Source organism: Nicotiana tomentosiformis, chromosome 9, assembly GCF_000390325.3.
Source record: "Nicotiana tomentosiformis chromosome 9, ASM39032v3, whole genome shotgun sequence".
Classification (NCBI taxonomy): domain Eukaryota; kingdom Viridiplantae; phylum Streptophyta; class Magnoliopsida; order Solanales; family Solanaceae; genus Nicotiana; species Nicotiana tomentosiformis.
Genome location: NC_090820.1, coordinates 46,754,036 through 46,779,025, shown reverse-complemented (window position 1 = coordinate 46,779,025; position 24,990 = coordinate 46,754,036). Strand labels below are relative to the sequence as shown.

Genomic DNA, 24,990 nt, shown 5'->3' with positions numbered 1-24,990 from the left:
ATTTTCAGAATTGGATTCCGACCCCGATATCAAAAAGTTAACACCCCGGTCAAACTTTTCAAAATACAACTTTTGCCATTTCAAGCCTTTGCTTTTATGACTCATGCCTCGCTTCCGCGAGCTCGCACCTGCGGCCCTTTTTCGCGCAGGTGCGATCACACCAGATGCCCAGCAGCTTCAGCTCCTCCTCCAAATCAAAATTCGCTCTATTAAGCATCTGAAATGGATTAAATTCACTTACCAATGAATTTGGGAAGAAAAGTCTCTTGGAGAATCGCCTCTAGAGTGTTTAGGATTGAGAAATGGTGTAAAATGAGCTAAGCCTTATTTTTTCCCTCTTTTACCGAGCTGCCACACAGCACGCACACCGCCCATTTGCCATCCCTAAATTCGTGTAATATAACGTCCACAATATTTTTCTTTATCATTTTTTATTGTTTGGTTGTCTTATAGCATGTTTGGCCAAGTTGAAAAAATTAGCTTATTTTGAGAAGTGCTTTTCAAAAAAGTACTTTTGGAGAAAAATAGTTTGTGTTTGGCTAATTAATTTGGAAAGCACTTTTGAACAATAATTTATGTTTGACGAAGTTTTTCAAAAAGTTCTTTTATGTGTCAAATTACAAATAAAGGCATGAAAAGATTTACTTAATAGTTAATACTATATAAGTAGATAAATAATTATAAATATTTATTATTAAAGAAAATAATTTCGTTTTTTATTTTATTTAAGAAAAATATTTAAAAAAAATTGAAAAGTACTTTATTCTTTCAAGATAATTTAAATATATCAAAACATTATCCAATAAATATGAAAGTTTATCCCAAAAGTTATTTTATATTACTTAATAGTTTAAACTAAGTAAAGTTATTTTGGTATATATAATATTTTGCAAAGGGTATTTTTTGTAGGAAGAAAAGTCAAAACTGCTTCTCCTTCTACGTCTCGAGAGAAGCTACTTTTTTCTGCTTCTTCAAAACTACTTCTGCTTCTAGCAAAAAGCACTTTTTTTTTCATAAAACAAAGCTTGGCCAAATACCTCAAACTGAGGAAAAAAGCACTTTTTTATTATAGTAATTTTTTCTAAAATAAAATATCTCATATCAAATGGCAGAAAATTATTGGTAAAATAGATGTCAATATTGACAAGAATAAGGAAAATATAATTAACGTTCCGTCGTAGCATAAGCCACTGCTTTGAAATTGATTTCGATCTGACTAAGGTGTAGATCGTTAAAATCGATAGTTCCCTAAGGTTTTAAATAATATCAAGTTCGACCTTTTGACATTAAGAGAAGAAATAAGCATACTTTTCAAGAATATCTATTAAGACGTAGATTATTCCAGAGATATAATCTAAATATGGCTTTAATAATTTAACTGTGTTTCCAAGTTCAACACATTAAATAGAGGCATCAAGTACCTATAAACTTGAGGGAAGAACATAATCTGGTATCTGCATGACAAGTTTACATGTCAAAATCAACAGTATCGTAGTTAAATCATCAAGTATATCGAATCCCATCACATGTATAGTGCCTCGCACAATTTTCCTTCAATCCCAGCATTGTACGGGTGCCTAACACAAGTCTCTCACCCAAGCACATATATGACCATGTGCATGTGCCCACGGTTAATACCTTACTCCGAAGGGGCGTGTCCTTTCCCAAGCGCTGAGGGGATCTAAGCTAACAATCAATATCACTTAGCCTAATATAGGGCATGGTGCACGCGTCACCTCACAATCAATACCACTCAGTCCAATGTGGAGTCTAGGTAAAAAAGTATAATGTTAAAATCAAGTAGACATCACTTACCCTTTTGCCTTGGTGTGAAAACCCCACTTCAAAAATTATAAATCTCCAAGCCTAGGGCTCAAAATATGAAATACTTGGTCTAAGTCCCGAAATTAGATAACTTATAATTCTGCCCAATGATACCCGTCACGGACGCGACTCAAGCCTCGCGTTCGCAAAGCACAAACGAGCTCCAGGATGAATTAACCATTCGCGAATGAGGTGCCCAGCCCGCGAAGCATTGAACAAAGCTCCACTAGCCTACGCGAATGCGGTCGCCCACCCGAGAACACGAAGACCAAATGCCCGACCAACCTCAAACCTTCCTTACTCTATGCAAACACGATGCCTTAGTCGAGAACGTGAAGGCTGCTGCTCATAAAGCTTTTCGAACACGGCACACCAATCGCGAACGCGGCGAACAAATTGCCGTTGCCCCAAATAAGCCTTCGCGATCACGAAGCACACCAGACACCAACAAACTTGTGCTATCCAACTAAGCTCAAATGATCCAAAATCCACCCGAAACACTCCCAATCCCATCGGGATCCCGTCCAAATATACCAACCAGTCTCAAAATATAAAATAGACCTACTCAAGGTTTTAAATCATTCAAAGTAATATCAAAACTGTAAACCACATCTCAATTCAAGCTTAATGAACTAGTCAACTTTCAAACTTTTAAAACTAATGCCGAACCATGCCTAGCCAACTCGAAATAACTCCAAATTTTACACACAAGTCTCAAATGACTTAATGAACATATTTCATGTCCGGGAACTACAATCCGACCTTGATAGTCTCAAAGTCATCTCCTAGTCAATCCTACGAACCTTCCAACCCTTAAACTTTTCAACTTTCATTAATTAAAGTAAAATCAACCTAGGAAACTCTAAATCCAATTTCGGACATACGCCTAAGTACAAAAGCACCATACAAACCTATTGGAACCATCAAATTACCATTTTGAGGTCATTTTACATAAAAGTCAAATATTAAAAACTCTTATAACTTAAGTTTCCACCCATAGAACTAAGTGTTTCAATTCATCCCAAAACTTTCTTGAACCAAACTAACCATCCATGCAAGTGAAATAACAACAAATATATATACAGGGATAATCAAATATGGGAATGAGACTTAAATATACAAAATAACTGACCGGATAATTACATTACCATACATGATAGGGATAGAAAATACAGTGCATATTGAGGGCTGGCATAGGTTTGTCTGACCACAATCGGGTATCTACCATATTAACATAATCCATGAGCTTTATCTCCATCCCCCTGGGCATTTCAAAGATAACTCTCCTTGCTAAATCCTTGGTTAAAGAATCCGTCAAATTTCTCTCGAATCTAATAGATTCCAAGAAAATAATACGATATTTTGTCAGCTATTTAACCACACCATATTTAATATAGATGTCTTTTCCATTGTTAACACCATTCTTGTCAATTCCAATTGCTACTTGTAAGTCACAACTTAGAGAAATTGGTGAAATTTATCTTCCCCATAATGACATAATCTTCCAATAAGTTTGACAGCCACTCGACTTCTTTCGCTGCTAATGTAAGAGCAATAAATTCAACTTCCATGGTAAAACATGCTATATAAGTCTTTTTGGAATACTTTAACGAAATGCCATCTGCTCCCAAAGAAAATATATAGGCACTAGAGGAACTTATTTTATTATCATCAGTTATCCAATTGCATCACAAAGTCCTTCTAAAATAACATGAAATTTGTTAAAATACAAACATCATTCCATAGTGCCTCTCAAGTACTTTAGAAAATAATGAAGAGCATTCAGGTGTTCACTACTTAGGTTATCAGTATATCGACTCAATCTGCTAACAACATAAGAGATATCATGCTGAGTATAAATAATGAGAAATGTTACATTACTAATTATCTAGTATATTCTGCTTGAGAGATGCTACTCTTTATCCTTTCTCAAGTATATGCTAGGATCATAGGGAGTTTTCACAGGAGCTATATCAAAACAATCAAAACTTTTTAATATTTTTTTCAATATAACGAGATTGACACATTGAAAAGTCATTAGTAATTCTTTTGATTGTAATCTCTAAAATCATTTTTGCTTCTCCAATGTATTTCATTTCAAATTTAGAGATAAAAAGTTCTTAGTCTCATTAACAACATATGTATTAGGGCAAACAATTAACATGGCATCCACATACAGATATATAATCACACAATCTGATCCTACTATTTTGGAATAAATGCAAGTATCAGATGCGTTAATAACAAATTAACTATCTACTAATTTGCTATTACATTTTTCATACCACTGCTTAGGTTCCTACTTTAGACCATATAAGAACTTTCTAAGTTTGCATACTTTATTATCTTGTCTTCAGACCACAAATTCCTTAGGTTTAGTCATATAGATCTTTTTGACTTTAATCATCATTTAGAAAATCTACTTGATATTCATTTGATGTATCACTAAATTATGAATAGTAGCTATAACAACAAGAGTTCTTAGAGTAACTATCTTAGTCTTAAGAGAATAAGTATTAAAGTAGTCAATGCCTTTTTTGGTTAAAACTCCTAATAACAAGTCTAACCTTCCATTTCTCAATTTTACCATCATCTCTTAATTTCTTCTTAAATATTCACTTGCTACTTATAAGTTTATAACCTTTACGCAAATCACATAAGGCCCAAGTGTTATGACTCAAATTGCACCAAGTCGTGATGGCACCTAATCTAACCAGTTAGGTAAGTCGGCCAACATATGACACAACTTGAATTGAAGATCATTATATCCGCAAATGCGAGACAAGGGTCGCAAATTCGAACCCTGCCTCAGAGCTACAGAAATCGCAAATGCGACAAAATGATCGCAAATGCGAAGTTTTCCCCTTCGCAAATATGACCAGAATCTTCGCAATTTGCGAAGCAATACTGTTTTTCCAGGCATCAATAATATGACCAAGTGATCCCAAATGCGATACTGATCTTTTCGCAATTGCGAACCATTTACTCCCAAATACGAGGTTACCAAATCTCAGACCATGCTCACAAATGCGAACTCTTGTTCGCAAAAGAGACGCTTGTAATTGCGAGCTAGACATTGCAAATACGAGATCTGCAGCAGGCACTAGAGCTGGTATTGCACCAACAATCTCCACACTAGCAAAACTCATCTGAAACACGTCCGAAACTCACCCAAGCCTCTCGGAGTCCAAACCAAACATGCACACAAGTGTAATAACATCATACGAACTTGCTTGCGCAATTAAATTACCAAAAATAACATCTAAATCTACAAATCAAACCTCGAAACGAATGAAATTTTAAAGTAAAACTCAAGAACACTAGAATCACACCTAAGCGTCCGAATCATGTCAAATCAATTCCGAATTGCACCAAATTTTACAAACAAGTTTCAAATAGCGATACGGACTTATTCCAAGTTTCAACATCAAAATCCGAACGTGTTAGCTATGAAGTCAACATACGGTCAAACTTAGGAAATTTTCAAACTTTCAAAATACTAGTTTTCGGCAAAATTAGTCAAATCAAATTAGGGACCTCCAATTTCCATTCCGGGCATGCGCCCAAGTCCAAAGTCACGATACAGACATATTGGAATCGTCAAAACGCCGATCCTAGGTCGTTTTCATAAAATATTGATTGTGGTCAACTCAAGTTATTTTTAAAGCAAAAAATCATGTTTTCTTTAAATTTTCACATAAAAGCTTTTCAAAAAGCGGCACGGACCATGCACGCAAACCAAGAAATATCCAACAAAGCTAACGAAGGTCTCAGAATACGTAATTAAGGGCTAATACTCAAAATGACCTATCAGATCATCACAGTTATATAATAAATAAAATATTGATGAATAGTAATGGAGTTGATGAATAGTGTTACACCAAATTTTGTTTAACACTATTCACACACCAAAATGGTGTTGGGTTGGAACACCAAAACACCAAATATAACAACAAAATGGGATTTAAAGTAATATTTAGTGTAAGGTTGGAGATGGTCTTACATATTTAGACTAGGGAGATTAAAATACATTCTTATTAAGTTAAAACTTCTCTGTTTCCTGTTTTGTCCTCTTTTTCTCCTTAAGCACCGAACTCTATAAAAAAAATTTGAATGACTAGTAATTCTTTGCAAGTGATATTAAGAATTTATGTGAAAATATGCATTATGTACTTATTGATTGGTAAATGTGAGTAATTGTTTACCTAATTATTACTGTGTGGTTGCCCCTTTTGATTTGTGTTTTTTCATAAGCATTTTAGCAAATACAAGATCTACTTTATTAGCCTAGAAAGCCTATTAATGATACACTTAATAAGCTCCTTTTTCTTTTCCTCAACTCAATGATAAGAAATTTTTTTATGAATATTTAAGGCAACATGTGCCCATTGAGAACTTAATAGCACCCAAACTTACAAAAGATTTATAGAATGAGGTAAACAATATTTTATCAAATACATAAAAAGATTCTCTAAATCAAATAGAAGTACCCATATGATCAAATATTAAGTACATTATTTCTTATGTTTCTATATGTAAACATCAACGTCGCTACTGTATATTTCTAATTGTTTTACAAAATCTGAAAATAAATGCTATAATCTCATCCCTCCACGCAAAACAAATGGCATGTATTATAATTAACTAAATTATTTAACAGCAATATGTCAAACTAATACAAGCCTAATGAAATTGCTCCAAATGCAGTCAGCAGAAATAATAGTGAAACTCCGTAGCAAAGAGAAGGTGCAGCTGATGGTGCAGTAGGCGTTTGGCTGCCGGAATATTTCGCCGGAGGTGAAGAATCCGCTGGCGGAGATGGTGGAGTTAGACTTGGAATTTCCTCAGCTGGCGGTGTCGAAGTTGATGGCGACGGCGGTGGAACAGTAGAATCTGAGGGAAATTTATTTGTTTTATTAATTAAATCATACACTCCATTAATTATATTTATAGTCTGGTTAAATAATACATTATTTTTATAAAATTTATTTATGTGATGTAAACATGTACAAAATTGGATTAGTACCTTTAGGATTACGAGCAGGGCTAATAGGAGCAGATGTTGGTGAAGCACTTGGAGCCCCAGTATCACCACGAGGACCTAATTAAAAAAAAATGATCTAATTAACAACATCTTCATTTCAACAATATATGGTAAAATAGAATAGTTGAAATGGACATTGGTAAAATAAGAATGAAATTTAAAAAGAACTAAGTACCAGGTGCAACAACCGCAGGTGGACTTGGGGCTGCAAGTCAGAAAATAACCAAGGTTCAGTAACCAATTCCTAGAATAATAGTTTTTGGAAAAAAACTAAAACAAATAATAACCAAAACCAATAAATGGAACTAAAAATAAATGAGAAGATGGAACTCCTCGTATGAATTTTCTTTCCGAAAGTATGATAAAGGAAAACCAAAATGGACTCAAAGTCGAGGCATTTCTTTGCTAGTGGATACCGCGTCCCTCGTACCTAACGATGGATATGGAAAGAGGACAAGAGGTAGACCACCTAATTCTTGCCAAGATGCAAATAATTAAAGATACGCATCCTATAAATTTCATAATTTTCCAAAAGGTTTTTTTAATATATTATTTCGATTACTATAAACAACTTTAATACTTCAATATAGAGTTAAATATTTATATTTTTCCATCAAATTAAGTTCAACATCCGAATTCACCCTAAAATTTGATTCGGTAACACTTTATTTCTAAGAATCGTCATTCTATTTGTGACACAAGTAGCCACACAAAGTATATAAAATCCTTTTTAATTAAAAATTGCCACCCAAAACAATATGTACTACTCCTTCTGTTTCGATATATGTGGCACACTTTCTTTGTTAGTCTTTCCCAAAAAGAATATTATTTTTCTATATTTAGAATAATTTAGCTTTAAAATATCAACTTTACTCTTAATGAGATAATTTATAGTCACACATATCTAAAATTTATTTTACACAGCAAATTTCAAAAGTCTTATTTTCTTTTCTAAACCGTGGTTAGTCAAATGTACTACTGAAAAATGCATTTTCCAGACGAAAAAAAACAATCGAAATAATACCGATAAATAAATTTTTCCAATTGTTTTAGAAACTGACCGATTCAGAATTTATTTGTGCCAAAATGTGGAAAGCTTTTTCTTGGACCGTGTCAATCAGTAATGCATATAGGCAAAATTGTTTTTCAAGAAGCCGACTGAAACCTATTTAAAATAAATTCAAAGTTATATTCAAAAGAATTGACCGATTTTTGGTCAACTTATTTAAAAAAATTGATCGATTTCGATCGATAATTTGATTTTTAAAAGAAAACCGACTAAGTCAATCGATTATTTTCGCACAAATATCCGGCTAAAGAGTAAATAGAATAGAATAAAATAAAAAGCTTTAGACCAACAAGTACAAGTGGTCTAGTGATAGAATAGGGCTTTACTATGGTTACAAACCTTACTATGATTCCGAGATGGTGTATTTATAATTGAATAATTTAAAAAAAACAAAAATTATAACATAATTAAAACTCAAAAATTATAACTGCATTGGTCGGTAAATACCGATCAATATTTTTCGGACCCATCCAATTTGGTCGATAATCCTTCAAAACCGACTGCATTCTGTAGGTTTTATCGATGGGAAAAGACATTTTTTAGTAGTGACGGTACCACATAGATCGGGAACGGAGGGAGTAGTTCTTTAAATATTTTAGTGCCAAAAAAGCTAAATGTACCTTTGCACTGGAGGGGAACACCAGGCATGTTACAAGCTTGGGGAAGAGACATGGCTAAGTTGGGATTCATTGGCATCTGGAATGGAATACCACCAGTGACAATAAGGCAGAGGCAACTCGTGCCGTTGGTCATCATAGTCCTGAGTGCACTGCAGCAATCTTCAGTCGGTGAAGTCCCATTGCTACTGCTATTTGTCAAGAAGTTCACACATGGTGTGAAGCTAGTGATCATTGGTCCCGTGCATGGCGTACTGATAATTTGGCCATCAACTGGCTGCAGTACTGCTGCCATAAAAATCATTGACAGAAGCAAATTTGAGAAAGCCAAGTGCTTATAAGCCATGTTGAAGCTGGGAAAGTATTGATGAGACGAGTTGACTTAGCTTGTGATCTGTTGGAAGTTTGAGTAATATTTTTGATATAATTGCTTTATCGGAATTTGTATATTAGGTTGTGAATGGTTAAGTAGAGAGAATGAAGGGATATTATAGGGGAGATTTTGAAAAGATAAAGAAGAAGATCAGTTGAATTAAGATTAGCAGGTATTTAAGTTCAACAACCTTAACAAACTTTTGTCCAGGTACTCCAATTGTTTTGCTGCTTGTGTCTATAGGCTTTGCTTGCCGTGGCATATAATTGGTACTACTACGTTTGAGGTTTGAAGAGACCCAAGATAATTTCATATCATTAGCTATCCTCGAGTAGAAAATGGAGCTATCTCTATCCCAATGGCATCAAACTGTCCAACTACATAGAACAAGATCTATCAACCTTAAAAACAACTATCAATATACGTTTTCTCTTTTACCAAAACGGGTAAAACAACATAATTTACAATTGCAAACAAATAAGCAAATATAAGGTGTGCGCGCACGCGTGTATCAAATGTGTTTAGCTAAAAACCAAAAATAATTTTCCATCGAATAAAATTATGCAATTATAGTAGCAAGTAAATACCAGAAGTCATAAAACTTAATCTTGTTATATTGATAGATCGATATAAGTGAAAATGGAAAATTAATTGTTCAATTGTTTTCTTGTGGTTGTTCAATTGTCCTTTCAAAAAAAGATTTCTTGTAAGGTTCTGTCCAATTAACATAGTACGAATAGATGCACTAATCAAATGGTCAGTATGCGAATAGAAAGTTAGCACGTTTTTGGTATCGCATTAATAGAGATGGTAATGGGGCGGGGCGTGGGGCGGTACGGGTTTAGCCTTAACCCGTCCCGCATAATAAAAAAATTTGTTTTCAACCCGCCCGCACAAACTCTTAAATCCCTCGTATGATAGCACCCAACTCTTTATTTATTCGAAGGTGATTTTTCTATTGTCAACAGTCAGCATGGTTAATCTTCTCCTTTTTCTACTTTCAATGGAAATATTATTTTTACGAAGGAAACCAAACAAACACTTGTGCTGACAAATTATAAGTTTGGGTCATTTAGTGCTAACTCATATTTCTGAATGCCGCACCTTTTATCAGAATTCATTACTCAGATGGTCATTCAACTATCCGAAATTATTTATCAAAGTCATCTTTTTTTTTTGTAACAACAAAGTCATATAACTATGCTAATAATACTCAGAAGGTCATTCAACTATATTTTTAAATTTTATGATCGCCAAATACCTAATTTACCCTCTAAATTATCAATTTTTATCTTCTTTTTAGTTTTTTAGCTTTTTAATATAATAAATTTTTTTCTCTTAATAATTTATCTTATGGGCTTACCTTAGAATAAATATATTTTATTTATAAATTAAAAAAATTAAAATAATATTTAAGCATATACAATGTTGGAATAATGAAATATTGAGCATAGTAAAAAGTTAATTAGAATAATTTGTTCGTAATAATAATTTTGATAATGAAAGAAAAGAAAAAATTTAAAATATATATTCCATGCACGTACTATAGAAAATAATTATTTAAAATAAAGGTATTTTGTAATATACATTACATATTCTTGAATATTATGCTCAATTATATTATTATTTCGACATTATATATGCTAGAAAAATATTTTTTTTTATTTTTTACTTTTAAATAAAATATTTTTGTTCTATAGGTAAGTCCATAATATTGATTAAAAAGAGAAAAAATTATATTATTTAAACAAGCAAAAAAACAAAATAGAAGATAAAGTTGATAATTTATAGGGGTAAAATAGGTATTTGGTTATAAAAAGTTTGATAAATATGGTTGAGTGACCTTCTTAATGCTATAGGCACTTTGCTGTTACAAACAAAAGAAAGATGATTTTGGTAGATAATTTCGGAAAGTTGAGTGATCCATCTAAGTAATTGACTCCCTTTTACCATTAAGATATACTACTTTATTTTTGAATTTTTTTTATTATAAATTTTTTTGATTTTCTTGTTATCAAGATACTTTACAGGTTGAAGTATTTTGATATCTATATGTTTTGTTTAAATAAGATAAAACTATGATATAGTGCACTAGTATAACGTTGACTATTGTATAACACATTATGACTGGAAAAAAATTTAAATAGTGTAATCATGGGTTAATGATATAAAGAAATCTTTACTTAAAAAGGTTTAAAAATAAAGAAGTAAAATTAAACAAGAAAATGCTTTCCAAGATGTAGCTAAAAAGTAAAAGTAGAAAAATAGAAGGGGAATAGTTGCTTTGTACATACTACAGTATGTAGGAAACATAAGAATGAAAAGATTAATACAATTATTTCCAAGAATTGATATTACAAGTCATGATATTACACCCGAGCCTTCTGAAACCCCGTCCAATCACACCGAAAAGTCCATGAACACTACACATATCCAATGCCTCTAAACACCTACAATAACAACACATCAACGAATCAAAGAAGAAATCAAAAGTTGAGCTTCTCTTAAATTCAAGAACTTTCAAACTTCCAACCAAGCATCTGATTCAAACCTAACCAATCCGGATTAAATTCAAACTTTGTACTCCAAGTTCCAAAATAACAAAACAAACTTATTGGAACCATCAAATTACCAATTCAAGGTCGTTTGCATAAAAGTCAAACCTTGGCCAACTCTTACCACTTAAGCTTCCAACAATGGAACTAAGTTTTCCAATTTACTTCAAAATCTCCTTGGAACCAAGACAACTATCTCCTCAAGTCACCAAACAAAAAACAAGCATATAGAAAATATCAAATAGGGAAAATAGTACTTAAATACACAAAACGACCGGTCAAGACATTACAATCTTAGACTCATGTAGTGTCTTTTATATAAATATTGGTTGATGTGTATCATGCTGTAATGTGATGATTGAGGTATTTAATATCTGATTGATCTCTCTTTTAACTGCAAAGCATGCTAAAATTTTCATATGTACTGTGTCTCTAGCCTTTGTATCTATTTGATGAAACCATGCTTTAGTTTGTATCTTATTTATGCTTTTACCTCATTATCGGACTGTTAGTAAGTATCGATGTCGACCTCTCGCCACCACTTCGTCAAGGCTAGACTTGATACTTGATGAGTATCGTAGTTTTGTACTCATACTACACTTCTGTATATTTTTGTGCAGGTTTTGAGGCAGGTACTAGTGGTACCCATCCAATTGAGTAGGAGTATTTTATTGGAGATTTTGTGGTGAGCTACCTTACTTGATCTAATACGCAACACATGGAGTCCCTTTCCCTACTTATACATCTCTGTCTATTTATTTCCTTTTTTAGATGGATGTGTTTGTCAATTGAGATTACCTACTCTTGTTAGATTCTTATGACCTCGTGACACTAGATTTTGGCCATTGGTTAGACAGTTATGGTCGTATTTAGACCCTATCTTAGATATATGTATATCATAATGCTATTTTGAGACTTATTCCGCTTTAATATCTCTATCATATCTCTGTTAATAACTTAATAATTGGATTATATTATTGTTATTTAGTGTTAGCTTGCTTAGTAAGCAAGTTAGGATCCTTGACGACCTTTGGTGGAATTTTTTATCGTGACACACATAATATGTTGGATGCAAGCTTTCATTTTATCCATCCCTCTCCAATACGATGTGTGACATCCTCGTCAATCTCCCTATTACTTTGGAGTATTGATCCAAGATACTTGAAACTTCCTCTAGTGGGGGTGACTTGTGAATCCAGCCTCACTTCACGTTAGCCTCCTGAGTCTCGTTACTGAACTGTCACTGAAAGTATTCTGTCTTAGTCCTTCTCAATCTGAATCATTTAGACTAAAAGGTCTTCCTTCAAACCTCCAGCCTTGCATCAACACCAGCTCGTATCTCGTCAAGAACTATGTCATCTGCAAATAACATGCACCAATGTACCTCCTCTTGAATATTTCATTTCAACTCATTAGTCCGAAACTCATCCGAAACTCATCCGAAACTCATCCGAAACACACCCGAGGCATCTAGGACCCTGTCCAAACACATCAACCAATCCCAAAACATAACACAGACCTACTCGAGGACATAAATCACATAAAGTAATATCAAAACTATGAATTGCACACCAATTAAAACTTAATGAACTAATCCAAATTGCCGAATTCCAAACTTGCGCCGAACATGTCTAAACAACTCGGAACAAATCCAAATTTTACACACAATTCATAAATCAGTATACGAACATATTCCAAGGATAAGAATAAAAACAAATACACCTACCAGAAGCATTAAATAGTAAAACTGGATCAAATATACAAAACAACCAACCAGATCGTTACGTTCTCTCCCTCTTAAACAAACGTTCGTCCTTGAACGAGTTTAGAGATATACCTGAAGTGCCAAAATATGAGGATATCGGCTCCGAACATGCTCGATCTCTTAAGTCACTTCCTCGACCGGTTGACCTCTCCATTGGACCTTCATCGATGCAGTGTTGTTCGACCTCAACTTTTGGACCTACGGGTCCAAAATAACTACTGGCTCCTCAATATAAGTCAAATCCTTGTCCAACTGCACCGAGCTGAAATCTAACACATGTGACACATACCCATAATACATTCAGAGCATGGAATCAAGAAACACCGAATGAACTCCCAATAAGCTAGGTGGAAAATAAGTCTGTCGTCCACCTCACCAACTCTCTCCAGAATCTCGACAGTACCAATGGACCGATGGCTCAACTTGCCCTTATTCCTGAACCTCATCACACCCTTCATGGGTGAAACTCTGAGTAGAACCCTCTCACTACCATGAACGCCATGTCACGAGCCTTCATGTCAGCAAAACTCTTTTTCCTGGACTGCACTGTATGAAAGCGCTCTTGAATCAATTTAACCTTCTCTATAGCATCATGAACCAAGTGAGTGCCCAAAAACCTAACCTCTCCAGGCTCAAACCAACCAATCAGAGAACGACATTACCTCTCATATATGGCCTCATATGGAGCCATCTGAATGCTTAACTAGTAGCTTTTATTGTAGGCGAGCTTTACTAACGGTAGAAATTGATCCCACTGACCCCCGAAATTAATGACACGGGTTCGTAACATGTGCTCCAAGGTCTAAATAGTACGCTCGGACTGTCCATCCATCTGGGATGAAATGACGTACTCATCTCGACTTGTGTGCCCAACTTATACTGCACGGATCTCAAAAAAGAGATGTAAACTAAGTGCCTCTAAAGTAACCCACCAGGTCTCTGATGTTCATACTTAACCTTCTGACACTTCAAACATCGAACCACATACTCAAAAATATCTTTCTTCATTCTTCTCCACCATTAGTGTTGTTTCGAATTATGCTACATCTTCGCGGCACCTGGATGAATAGAGTACCCCCAAACTATGGGCCTCCTCAAGAATCAACTCTCGTAACCCATCCACATTGGGCACACAAATCCGACCCTGAAGCCTCAATACCCTATCATCATCAATAGACACCTCTTTAGAATCACCATGTTGCGTCGTGTCCCTAAGGACAAGCAAATGGGGATCATCATACTGACGTGCCTTGTTGTGTTCAAACAAGGACGACCGTGATACAATCAAGCGAGAACTTTTCTAGGCTCCAAAATATCCAACCTTACGAACCTATTGGCCAAAGAATGAACATCCAAAGCTAACAGTCTCTCCCCAGCTGGAATAAAAGCAAGACTTATCATGCTCTCTGCCTTCCTACTCAAAGCGTTCGTTTAGTATCTCTAACCACCTTCGTTGCCTCAAGTTTATTTCCTTTTTCTTGAATAGGTACCAAAGACTTTGGTGATCCGTGAACACCTTCCAAGACAAGCCATAAAGATAGTGCATCCAAATCTTAAGCACGTGAACAATGTCTGCTAACTCCAAATCATGCACTGGTAGTTCTTCTTATGGGGTTTCAATTGACGCGAAGCATAAGCAATCACCCTACCATCCTGCATTAATACACACCCAATGCCAATACGTGAAGCATCACAATAGACTATATATGAACTTGACACTAAAGGCAAAACTAGAACTGGAGCTGTAGTCAAGGTAGTTTTGAGCTTCTGAAAGCTCTCCTCGCACTCGTCATACCAATTGAATGGGGAACCCTTCTGATTCAATCTAGTCAAAAGAGCTGCAATAGATGAAAATCCCTCCTCAAAGCGGCAATAATACCCAGCCAACCCAAGGAAACTCTAGATCTTAGTAGCGGTAGAAGATTTGGGCCAACTTTGAACAACCTCAATCTTCTTAGGATCCAACCTAATCCCCTCACTGGACACCAAGTGACCCAAGAATGCCACCGAGTCTAGCCAAAAGTCACATTTGGAGAATTTGGCATATAGCTTCTTCTCCCACAAAGTCTGGAGCATGATCCTCATAAAGTTGAAACACGATGTTCATCAATGAACACGATGACAAAGGAATCCATATAATGTTGAAACACGATGTTCATAAAGTGCCTGAAAGTTGTTAGGGCCTTGGTCAGCCTGAAAGACATCACCATAAATGCATAATGTCCATAACGGATCTTGAAAGTTGTCTTTGGAATATCCGAAGCCTTAATCTTCAACTGATGGTACCTCGATCTCAAGTCAATCTTTGTGAATACATGAGCACCTTGAAGCTAATCAAATAAATCATCAATACGTGGTAATGGGTACTTGTTCTTGATAGTAATCTTGTTCAACTGTCTGTAGTCCATGCACATACTCATAGAACCATATTTCTTCCTCACAAATAGTACCAGTGCACCCAAAGTGACACATTAGTTTTGATAAAACCCTTATCCAGAAATTCCTGAAGGTGTTCCTTTAATTTCTTCAACTCAGCTGCAGCCATGCGATTCAGTGGAATGGATATGGTCTGAGTACCCAACACCAAGTCAATGCCAAAATCAATATCTCTATCGGGTGTCATTACCAGTAGGTCTACTGGAAACACATTTGGAAACGCCCTCACTACTAGAATTGACTCAACAGTAGGAGTATCAGCACTAACATCCCTCACAAAGGCTAAGTACGCCAAGCACCCCTTCTCAACCATCCATTAAGCATTTAAATAAGACACCACCCTACTAAGAACATGACCTAAGGAACCTCTCCACTCCAACAACGGTAACCCGGCATAGCCAATGTCAAGGTCTTAGCATGATATGGAGATAACCAATCCATGCCCAAAATTACATTAAAATCTACCATATTAAGTATTAGAAGATCAACCCTAGTCTCGTAGCCCCAATAGTGACCAAAAAAGAGTGATAGACATGATCTACCATAATAGAATCCCCACTGGGTGTGGACACATAACCAGTAGTATCTAGAGAATTATAAGACATATCCAAATGTGAAGAAAAATAGGATGACACATATGAATAAGTAGAACATGTATAAAATAAAATTGATGAATTTCTATGATAGACCGGAACAATACATGTAATGAAAGCATATGATGCAACATCCTCAGTCCTACCAGGGAAAGCATAACAGTGGGCCTGACCTCCCTCTCTAGGACGTCCTTTACTCGTCTGTCCTCAATCTCTAGCTGGCTGTGCAAATGGAGTAGCAACTGGAGCAAAAATCATAGCTTGTGTACCCTACTGAAGTCCACCCCTCCGAAGTCTAGGACAATATCTAAAATGTGCTTAGTATCACCGCACTCAAAACAACTCCTCTGCGGGCGTGGCTACTAGTACTGAGTATGTTTTGGACGGCTAGAATAACCGTTGTGGGAACCTCGTGTAGAAGGTGCACTGAAAGATGGTTGTCTGGTTTGAGTACCTTGATCCAAGAAACCCTATGCATCCTCAGAAGCCCCGACACTAAAGTGAGGAGGACGATACTTCTAGAACCTCTCTAAACTCTTCGACTCCTCAACTGATGCAACTGGCCCGACCTCGGACGAAACTACAACTATTGTTCATATCGGCACAATACCCGATGTCTGGTAAGCATGAGCCGGTTTCTCTAGTGTACGGGTGCCGAGAGTCTGAGCTCCTCCCCTAGCATGTGAAGTAGTTGGTGCAACCAGAATCAACCCTGCCTAGGCCAAAATCCTGAACATACTCATGAAGTGTGCCAAGGTATCCTAGAGCCCCAGCGTAGCAATAGGCTACTCACGTGCCCCCTAAACATGATCGGGCTCCTGATATTCAACTAGAGCTGTTAAATTTTACATGGTTGCTGATCTGGTAAGTGCCATAGCTATAGCATATGACCTTCCTCATACTCGTCCTCTCGCAGCTCTAGTAGAGGGCACGGTTGTCTACTCAACTGATCTGGTAGCGCGTGTCCTCACCATCTGTGAGTGAATAGAAAGACAAAGTCTCAAACTCCAAAATTAATAAATCTGCACGATAAGGAATGAAAGAAGTGAAATCATCCTAATAGTTCTGTAGCCCCTCGAAGATAAGTACAGACGTCTCCGTATCGATCTGCAAGACTTTACTAAACTTGCTCGTGACCCATAGAACCTATGAACCTAGAGATATGATACCAACTTGTCATGACCAAAATTCCTCCACAAGGGTCGTGATGGAACCTAGTTTATAAAACTAGGTAAGCCAATCACTTAACATTATTTAAGACAATAAAAGCATGATATAACAAAACAGAGTTTAACATAAATACGGAAATATAGGTTATACAAGCAAAAGTGGCAATACTCAACATAACTCCCTAGAACTAGGTAGTACAGAGTCACGTGCTCTAGCTAAATACATGGGAATATCTCAAATATACAATATTGTTCGGATATAAAAATGACAGTATAAGTAAATAGGAAAGGACTTTAAAGGACTACGATGATCAATGCAGCTACCTGGAATCCTCAAGATCAACGAAGCTCTCACGGCCTAGATTCGCTACCTCCAATACCTGGATATGCATAAAAATGTACAGAACTATAGTAGAAATACACCATTGTCGGTACCCAATAAGTGTCAAGACTAACCTCGTAGAAGTGGTGATGAGGTTCAAGTCATGTGATACTTACTAATAAAAAATAACACGAGCAATAAATCAAAGACTGGCAACAAAAAGTATAACAAAAACAACAAAAATGATATCCTTGGAACAACTGATAATAGTTAAAAACAAGAAAAACGGCTTAGCTTCAACAAAAAGTCATTAAATATAAATACACACATATGGAACCTCACACCTACATTCTCAGTATCACTCGCATGACAAAGAACTTGTTCCACAATACCAATCACACTCGCACCACAAAGACCTCATGCCAACATCACTCACACTCGCATGGCAAACACCTCGTGCCATAATATAATCACACTCACACGGAAAAGACCTCACACTCGTACGACAAAGACTTTGTGCTCATATCAATCTCACTTGCACAGAAGAAACCTCATGCTTACATGGCAAAGACCCCGTGCCCATATCAATCACACTCGCACGGAAGAAATCTCGTGCTCGCACGGCAAAGACCTCGTGCCAATACCAAAACAATCCGCTTAACAACATGTGTCACAAAATCACAAAAAATATGCCAATATGTTTACCACGGATATGAGTTCATAATTTATCAACAAGGTGCACAAGGACATATAAAATAATAAAGTGTGGATGGGTATTTAACAAATAAAGCATTATTATGGCTAAAAACAAGAGTAGGGATCATGATCACATATCCACAAAGTGATAAACCATGGTTCATATACATTACATCCTCAAATTAAGGCATATTAATAGCCTAAGATCTATTCCGGTCACAAACCACACATAGCACCTATGTACACACTCATCACCTCGTATGCACGTCGCATTCTGCATAACACAAATAAGCTATTATGTCCAAATCCTAAGGGGTATTCCCCCACACTAGGTTAGGCAAGATACTTACCTCAAATAAGCCAAATTAATACTCCAAAAAGGCCTTGCCTCTCCAATCAGCCTCTGAATAGCCCAAATATAGCCAAAAATAACTCAATAATATAAAGAACGACTATAGAAATGAATTCCAATTAATAAAGCTTAGTTCTTTATCAAAAACCAAAACCTCAACCCGGGCCTGCCTCCTAGAACCACACAAGTTTCATCCATTTGAATTCCAAACACCCATTCAAATATGAATCCAACCATACAAGTTTTATCCAATTCTGACTCTGAATTGGGGTTCTAATCCTTATTTTTCATTTAGAAATGATTTTACCAAAATCCTTAATTTTCTTAACCTAGATTCATCATTCGGATGCTAAATTAAAGGTTGGAATCATGAATAATAATCAAATCCAAGTCAAAAACACTTACCCCAATCCAATTCGTGAAAATCTCCTCCAAAATAACCCAAATCCGAGCTATCAATCTCAAAATGTGATAAAATAACTCAAACCATAGAAATAGAGTATTTAATGAATCGTGAAGGCCAAACTTAGCCAACAACTTCCCCTTCTTCGCGAATGCGAGGACCAGGTCGTGAATGTGATGACATCCACTACTGATCCTACACACACGTGGTCCATCCCACGGGAACGTGAAGGCTAAAAGAGTGACAGACACATCCGCCCTGCCCTTCTACATGAATGTGACACCCAGGACTCGAACGCGATGGCTACTGCCCTCAACGATCCCCATATGCGGCAACCCTATCGCAAATGCAAATGGTACAAATGCGAGCCACCCAGAACACACTCCAGGATCACGACACACTTTCCGCGATCACGATGAACACCACAACACAAGAAATCACCAGCTCCAAAGATGAGTGAAATGGTTCAAAACTCATCCGAAACACATTGAGGCCCCTGGGACCCCTTCCCATCACACCAACCAATCCCAAAGCATAACATGGACATATTCGAGTCCTAAAATCACACAAAATAGCATCAAAACCATGAATCACACATCAATTCAAACTTAGTGAACTAATCCAACTTGCTAAATTCAAAACTTGCGACGAACATACCTAAACAACTCGAAATGATCCAAAATTTTACACACAAGTCATAAATCACTATACGAAAATATATCAAGTCTCGGAATCACAAAAAGACATCGATAACCACCAAGTCAACTATGGGTCAAACCTATGAACTTCTAAACCTTCAAACTTCCAACATTCTCCAATTAGAGCCAATTTAACCTAGGAACCTCCAAATAAAGGCATACACCTTAATTCCAAAATCACTATCCGGACCTAACGAAACTATCAAAACTCCAATCTAAGGTCAAATAACCTAAAGGAAGTCACATAACAACAAAACAACCTAAAGGAAGTATCAAATAGGGGAATGGGACTCAAATACACAAAATTACCGACTGGATCATTACATATTGGTTGCACGTGAGTGGTCCCATAGTGGTTTAATTATAGTAGCACGTGAGTCGTACGTGTGGTTGTTATATTATGCCACGTGAGTTGTCTGTGCACCATAGATAAAAATCCACCCATCTAAGGTCGATCTCTAATGTTTCTCTCTTGATGGCGTAGACACAGTATTAGGAAACTATCACGACCCAACATTCGCATATCGTGATGGCGCCTATCTCAATACTAGGCAAACCGAAAACCTCAATAAAACACAATTTCTTTTAAGTTTGAAAACATAATATTTGAATTCAATAGAAAACCTCACAATTACAGATACACAACACTCCCAAAACCCGGTGTCGCTGAGTACATGAGCATCTAAATGATAACAAAGTCTGACTGATAAAAACAGTATTTGAAAATATAGAACAGTTCAATAACTGAAAGGATGCCAGGCAGCTACCTTGATAGTATCTAACTAATAACACCCTGAGATCTAACAGTCGCTGTGTCCGAAAGCACATGGATCTGCACACGAGGTACAGAGTGTAGCATGAGTACAACCAACTCAATAAGTATCAAGACTAACCTTTGGGCTGAAAGTAGTGACGAGCTCAGCAGGTACAGTCCAGAATAGAAATAACAGTACAAAAAGGTAGGCATGCTTTCAAGTTCAACAGTTAATCTCAGTACAGGGAAAATAGATCAATACTACATGATATGAGGAATACTACATGATATGAGGAATATGACATCTCAGTAGGAAATACCTCGTGTACTCACGATCACAAATTACTCGGTCACTCAGTGTTGTATATGGCCAATCCAGCCTAGGAAAGTTCCACCCTGTATATATATACGTCAACTGACAGTTAGTGACTCATTATCGTATAAGGCCAAATCCATCCCAGGGATAAATTTATTAAAATATTATAATGATTCGCAAAAGATCCATGTCTAGATAAATTCATCACAAATATAAATAAGTAAGGCAAATCCATGCCCTAGGAAGTTCATCCCAAATAAAAATCATCTACGCTCGCTGTGGGGGATGCAGACTCCGGAGGGGATCCTTCAGCCCAAGCGTGATATAAAGCCGATATGGCCTGCTGCAGGCGGGCAACACCAATCCATATAATAATAAATCATATAAGGCCTACTGCAAGCCGGCAGACCTGATCCATAGAATAATAATATATATAAAGCCGATATGGCCTGCTGCAGTCGGGCAACCCAGATCCCATAAATATCCTCACAATGGATGAACATGGCTGAGTATGAAATGTATGTTTTTAAATAATTAAATTCAACAACAACACAACCCTATGGGTCCCAAAATATCGATACGTAGCCTAAACATGATCATTAGTATGAGTCTCAGCTCAATTTCCCTAACACGTGGAGAATATTCGGATAATAACATGATTCTTTAATTTTAACAACTCCACAATATTTATTTAAGTGACAATTTCTATGGTGCATGCCCACACACTCGTCACCTAGCATGTGTGTCACCTCCAACAATTGATATAACCCAAAATTTAGGGATTCATACCCTCAGAACCAAGTTTAGAAATGTTACTTACCTCAAACCGTGTAATTCTTTATTCCGCTATGCCTTTGCCTCACGAATTGGCCTCTTAATACCTCGAATCTAGTTACAATTAAATCGATTCAGTCAAAACAAATTATAGGAATTAATTCCATATGAAAATACTAATTTTCCAACAAAATCCAAAATTTAACTCAAAAATCGACGTCTCTGAACCTGGCAAGAGCTACAAATTATGAACACTGATTCAACCACGAGTCCAACCATACCAAATTTACCAAATTCCGACATCAACTCGACCCTCAAATCTTTAAATTTAACTAAGAGGGTATTCAAAATTTTCCAACATAAATCACCAATTAAAATTTTAAAACGACCATAGATTCGGGTAATTTGACTAAAACTGAGTTAATAACACTTACCCCTTTATTTTCTTTGAACATCTCCCGAAAATCGCCTCTCCCCGAGCTCCAAATCGATAAAAATGGAAGTCCCATTTTCAGAAATTAAATTTGCTGCCCAGTCATTTACCCTATGCCATCACGGATAATTCTTTGTGATAGCGAAGCACAAAAATTTCCAGAGCATTTTTACTCTATGCGATCGCGACCATTTCCCCCATATCGCGAAGCACACACTTCTATTACACTTCCCAAATTCTTCTCAGACAGCATGTAGTATATTGGTCATAACGTTTTGTACAAAACTCCAAATGATAAATGGTTTGATTTTTTGAAAACTATATATCAAGGGAAACAACTTTCATTTTAGATCATCTCCAAATTTCTTATAGATTGCAAGTTATAAGCTTCCGAAGTTGGGTGAGTGACAATAAGACTTTTCTCTATGCGATCGCGAAAGGCCTTCCGCGATCGCGATTCACTGGCCAATATTTCCCATTTTACCCATCGCGATCGTGGCCAATTCCACACGATCACACTACACACTGCTGTAGCCAAAAACCAGCAGCTAAAAACGGCTTAGAAATGGTCTGAAACCACTCTGAAACTCACCCGAGCCCCTCGGGACCTCAACCAAATATACCAACAAGTCCTAAAACATCATACGAACTTAGTAGAAACCTCAAATCATAACAAACAATGCTAAAACCACTAATCATATCCCAATTCAAGCTTAATGAAACTAAGAATTTTAAGCTTTTACATTCGATGCCGAAACCTATCAAATCAACTCCGATTGACCTCAAATTTTGCACACAAGTCATAAATGACATAACGGACCTATTCCAATTTCCAGAATTAGATTCCGAACCCGATATAAAAAATTTAACTCCCTGGTCAAATTTCCAAACTTAAATTTTTATTTTTAGCCATTTCAAGCCTAATTTAACTACGGACTTCCAAATAATTTTTTGGACACGCTCCTAAGTCCAAAATCACCATACAGTATTGGAATCATCAAAACTTTATTCCGGAGTTGTTTACACATAAGTCAACATCCGGTCAATATTTTCAACTTAAGTTTTCATCCTTGAGACTAAGTGTCTCAATTCATTTTGAAACCTCACCGGACTAGAATTACTCCCGACAAGTCATATAACAATTGTAAAATACAAATTGTGCAGTAAATAGAGGAACATGATTATAATACTCAAAACGACTAGCTGGTTCATTACATCCCCCCCCCCTCCCCCCTTAAATAAATGTTCATCCTTGAACGGGTTTAGAATTATTCCTGGAGTCTCAAATAGGTGTGGATATTTGCTCCGCATATCCCGCTAACTCTCCGAAGTAGCTTCTACGACTGGCTGGCCTCTCCACTGTACTTTCACTGAAGCTATGTTCTTTGATCTCAACTTTCAAACCTGCCGGTCCAATATGGCCACCGGCTCCACTGAAATCCAAAACATGAGACGGATCTCCGACGTACTTCTGGAGCATAGATACATGAAACACTGGGTGAACACCCGATAGACTAGGCGACAAAGCAAGTTTATAAGCCACCTCTACAATCTTATTAAGTATTTCAAAAAGTCCAATATACCTTCTTCCCAAATCTCATAACACCCTTCATAGATGAAACCCGGAGTAGTACCTTCTCTCCTACCATGTAAGCAACATCGCGAACCTTCTGGTCGGCATAACTCTTCTGTCTAGACTGCTCCATGCGAAGTCGATCCTGAATCAATTTAACCTTTTCCAAAGCATTCTGAAATAAATTAGTACCTAATAGCCTAGCCTCTCCCGGCTCAAACCAACCCATCGGAGACCGACACCGTCTCCCATATAAAGCCTCATACAGAGCCAGCTGAGTACTCGATTGGTAGCTGTTATTGTAAGAAAACTCTGCAAGTGGCAGAAACTGATCCCAAGAACCTCCAAAATCCATAACAAAATCGCGTATCATGTCTTCCAATATTTGAATAGTGCGCTCGGACTGTCCGTCCGTCCGAGGGTGAAATGTTGTACTCAATTGAACCTATGTGCCTAACTCTCGCTGCACTGCTCTCCAAAACTCTGATGTAAACTGCGTGCCCCAATCCGAAATGATGGACACTGGAACACCGTGAAGGTGAACAATCTCGCGGATATAAATATCAGCCAACCGCTCCATATAATAAGTAGTACCAACTATAATAAAATGCGTGGACTTGCTTAAACGATCTACAATCACCCAAACAATATCAAACTTCCTCAAAGTCCATGGGAGTCAAACTACGAAGTCCATGGTAATACGCTCCCACTTACATTCCGGAATTTCAAATTTCTGAAGCAATCCGTCCGGTATCTCATGCTAGTATTTCACCTATTGACAATTTAAACACCGAGCTCCAAACCCCACTATATATTTGCTCATTTTTCTCCACCAATCGTGCTGTCTCAAGTCCTGATACATCTTCGCGGTACCCGGATGAATGGAAAACTGCGAACTGTGGGGTTCTTCCAGAATCAATTCACATAGCCCATCTACATTTGGTACACAAATCCGACCCTGCATCCTCAATACCCCATCATCCCAATAGTAACATCTCTGGCATCACCATGCTGAACTGTGTCCTTAAGGACAAGCAAATGGGGATCATCATACTGGCACTCTCTGCTGCAGCCATATAAGGAAGACTGATAAACCACACAATCTAGAACCTGACTGGGTTTCGAAACATCTAACCTCACGAACTGATTGGCCAAGGTCAGAACATCAACTGCAAAGGGCCTTTCACCAACAAGAATGAATGCAAGGATACCCATACTCACCGC

General features: G+C 36.8%; 1 protein-coding gene across 1 annotated transcript; it reads right to left on the bottom strand.

Annotated features, from left to right (window-relative positions):
• Positions 1–6,269: 6,269 nt before the first annotated feature.
• Positions 6,270–9,140, bottom strand: LOC104093493 (non-specific lipid transfer protein GPI-anchored 20-like). Its single transcript, XM_009599241.4, has 4 exons — positions 8,558–9,140; positions 7,044–7,073; positions 6,851–6,925; positions 6,270–6,717 (listed from the first exon to the last, which is right to left on the bottom strand). The coding sequence occupies exons 1-4, from the start codon at positions 8,898–8,900 to the stop codon at positions 6,497–6,499; spliced, it is 669 nt and encodes a 222-aa protein (XP_009597536.1). The 5' UTR covers positions 8,901–9,140; the 3' UTR covers positions 6,270–6,496.
• Positions 9,141–24,990: the final 15,850 nt, after the last annotated feature.

Coding starts and splice junctions, on each gene's coding strand:
- LOC104093493 (XM_009599241.4), bottom strand. CDS start 8,900: ATGGCTTATAAGCACTTGGCTTTCTCAAATTTGCTTCTGTCAATGATT. Junction 6,926..7,043: donor ACCTGCGGTTGTTGCACCTG/GTACTTAGTTCT, acceptor TTTTTTAATTAG/GTCCTCGTGGTGATACTGGG. Junction 6,718..6,850: donor CCCTGCTCGTAATCCTAAAG/GTACTAATCCAA, acceptor AATTTCCCTCAG/ATTCTACTGTTCCACCGCCG.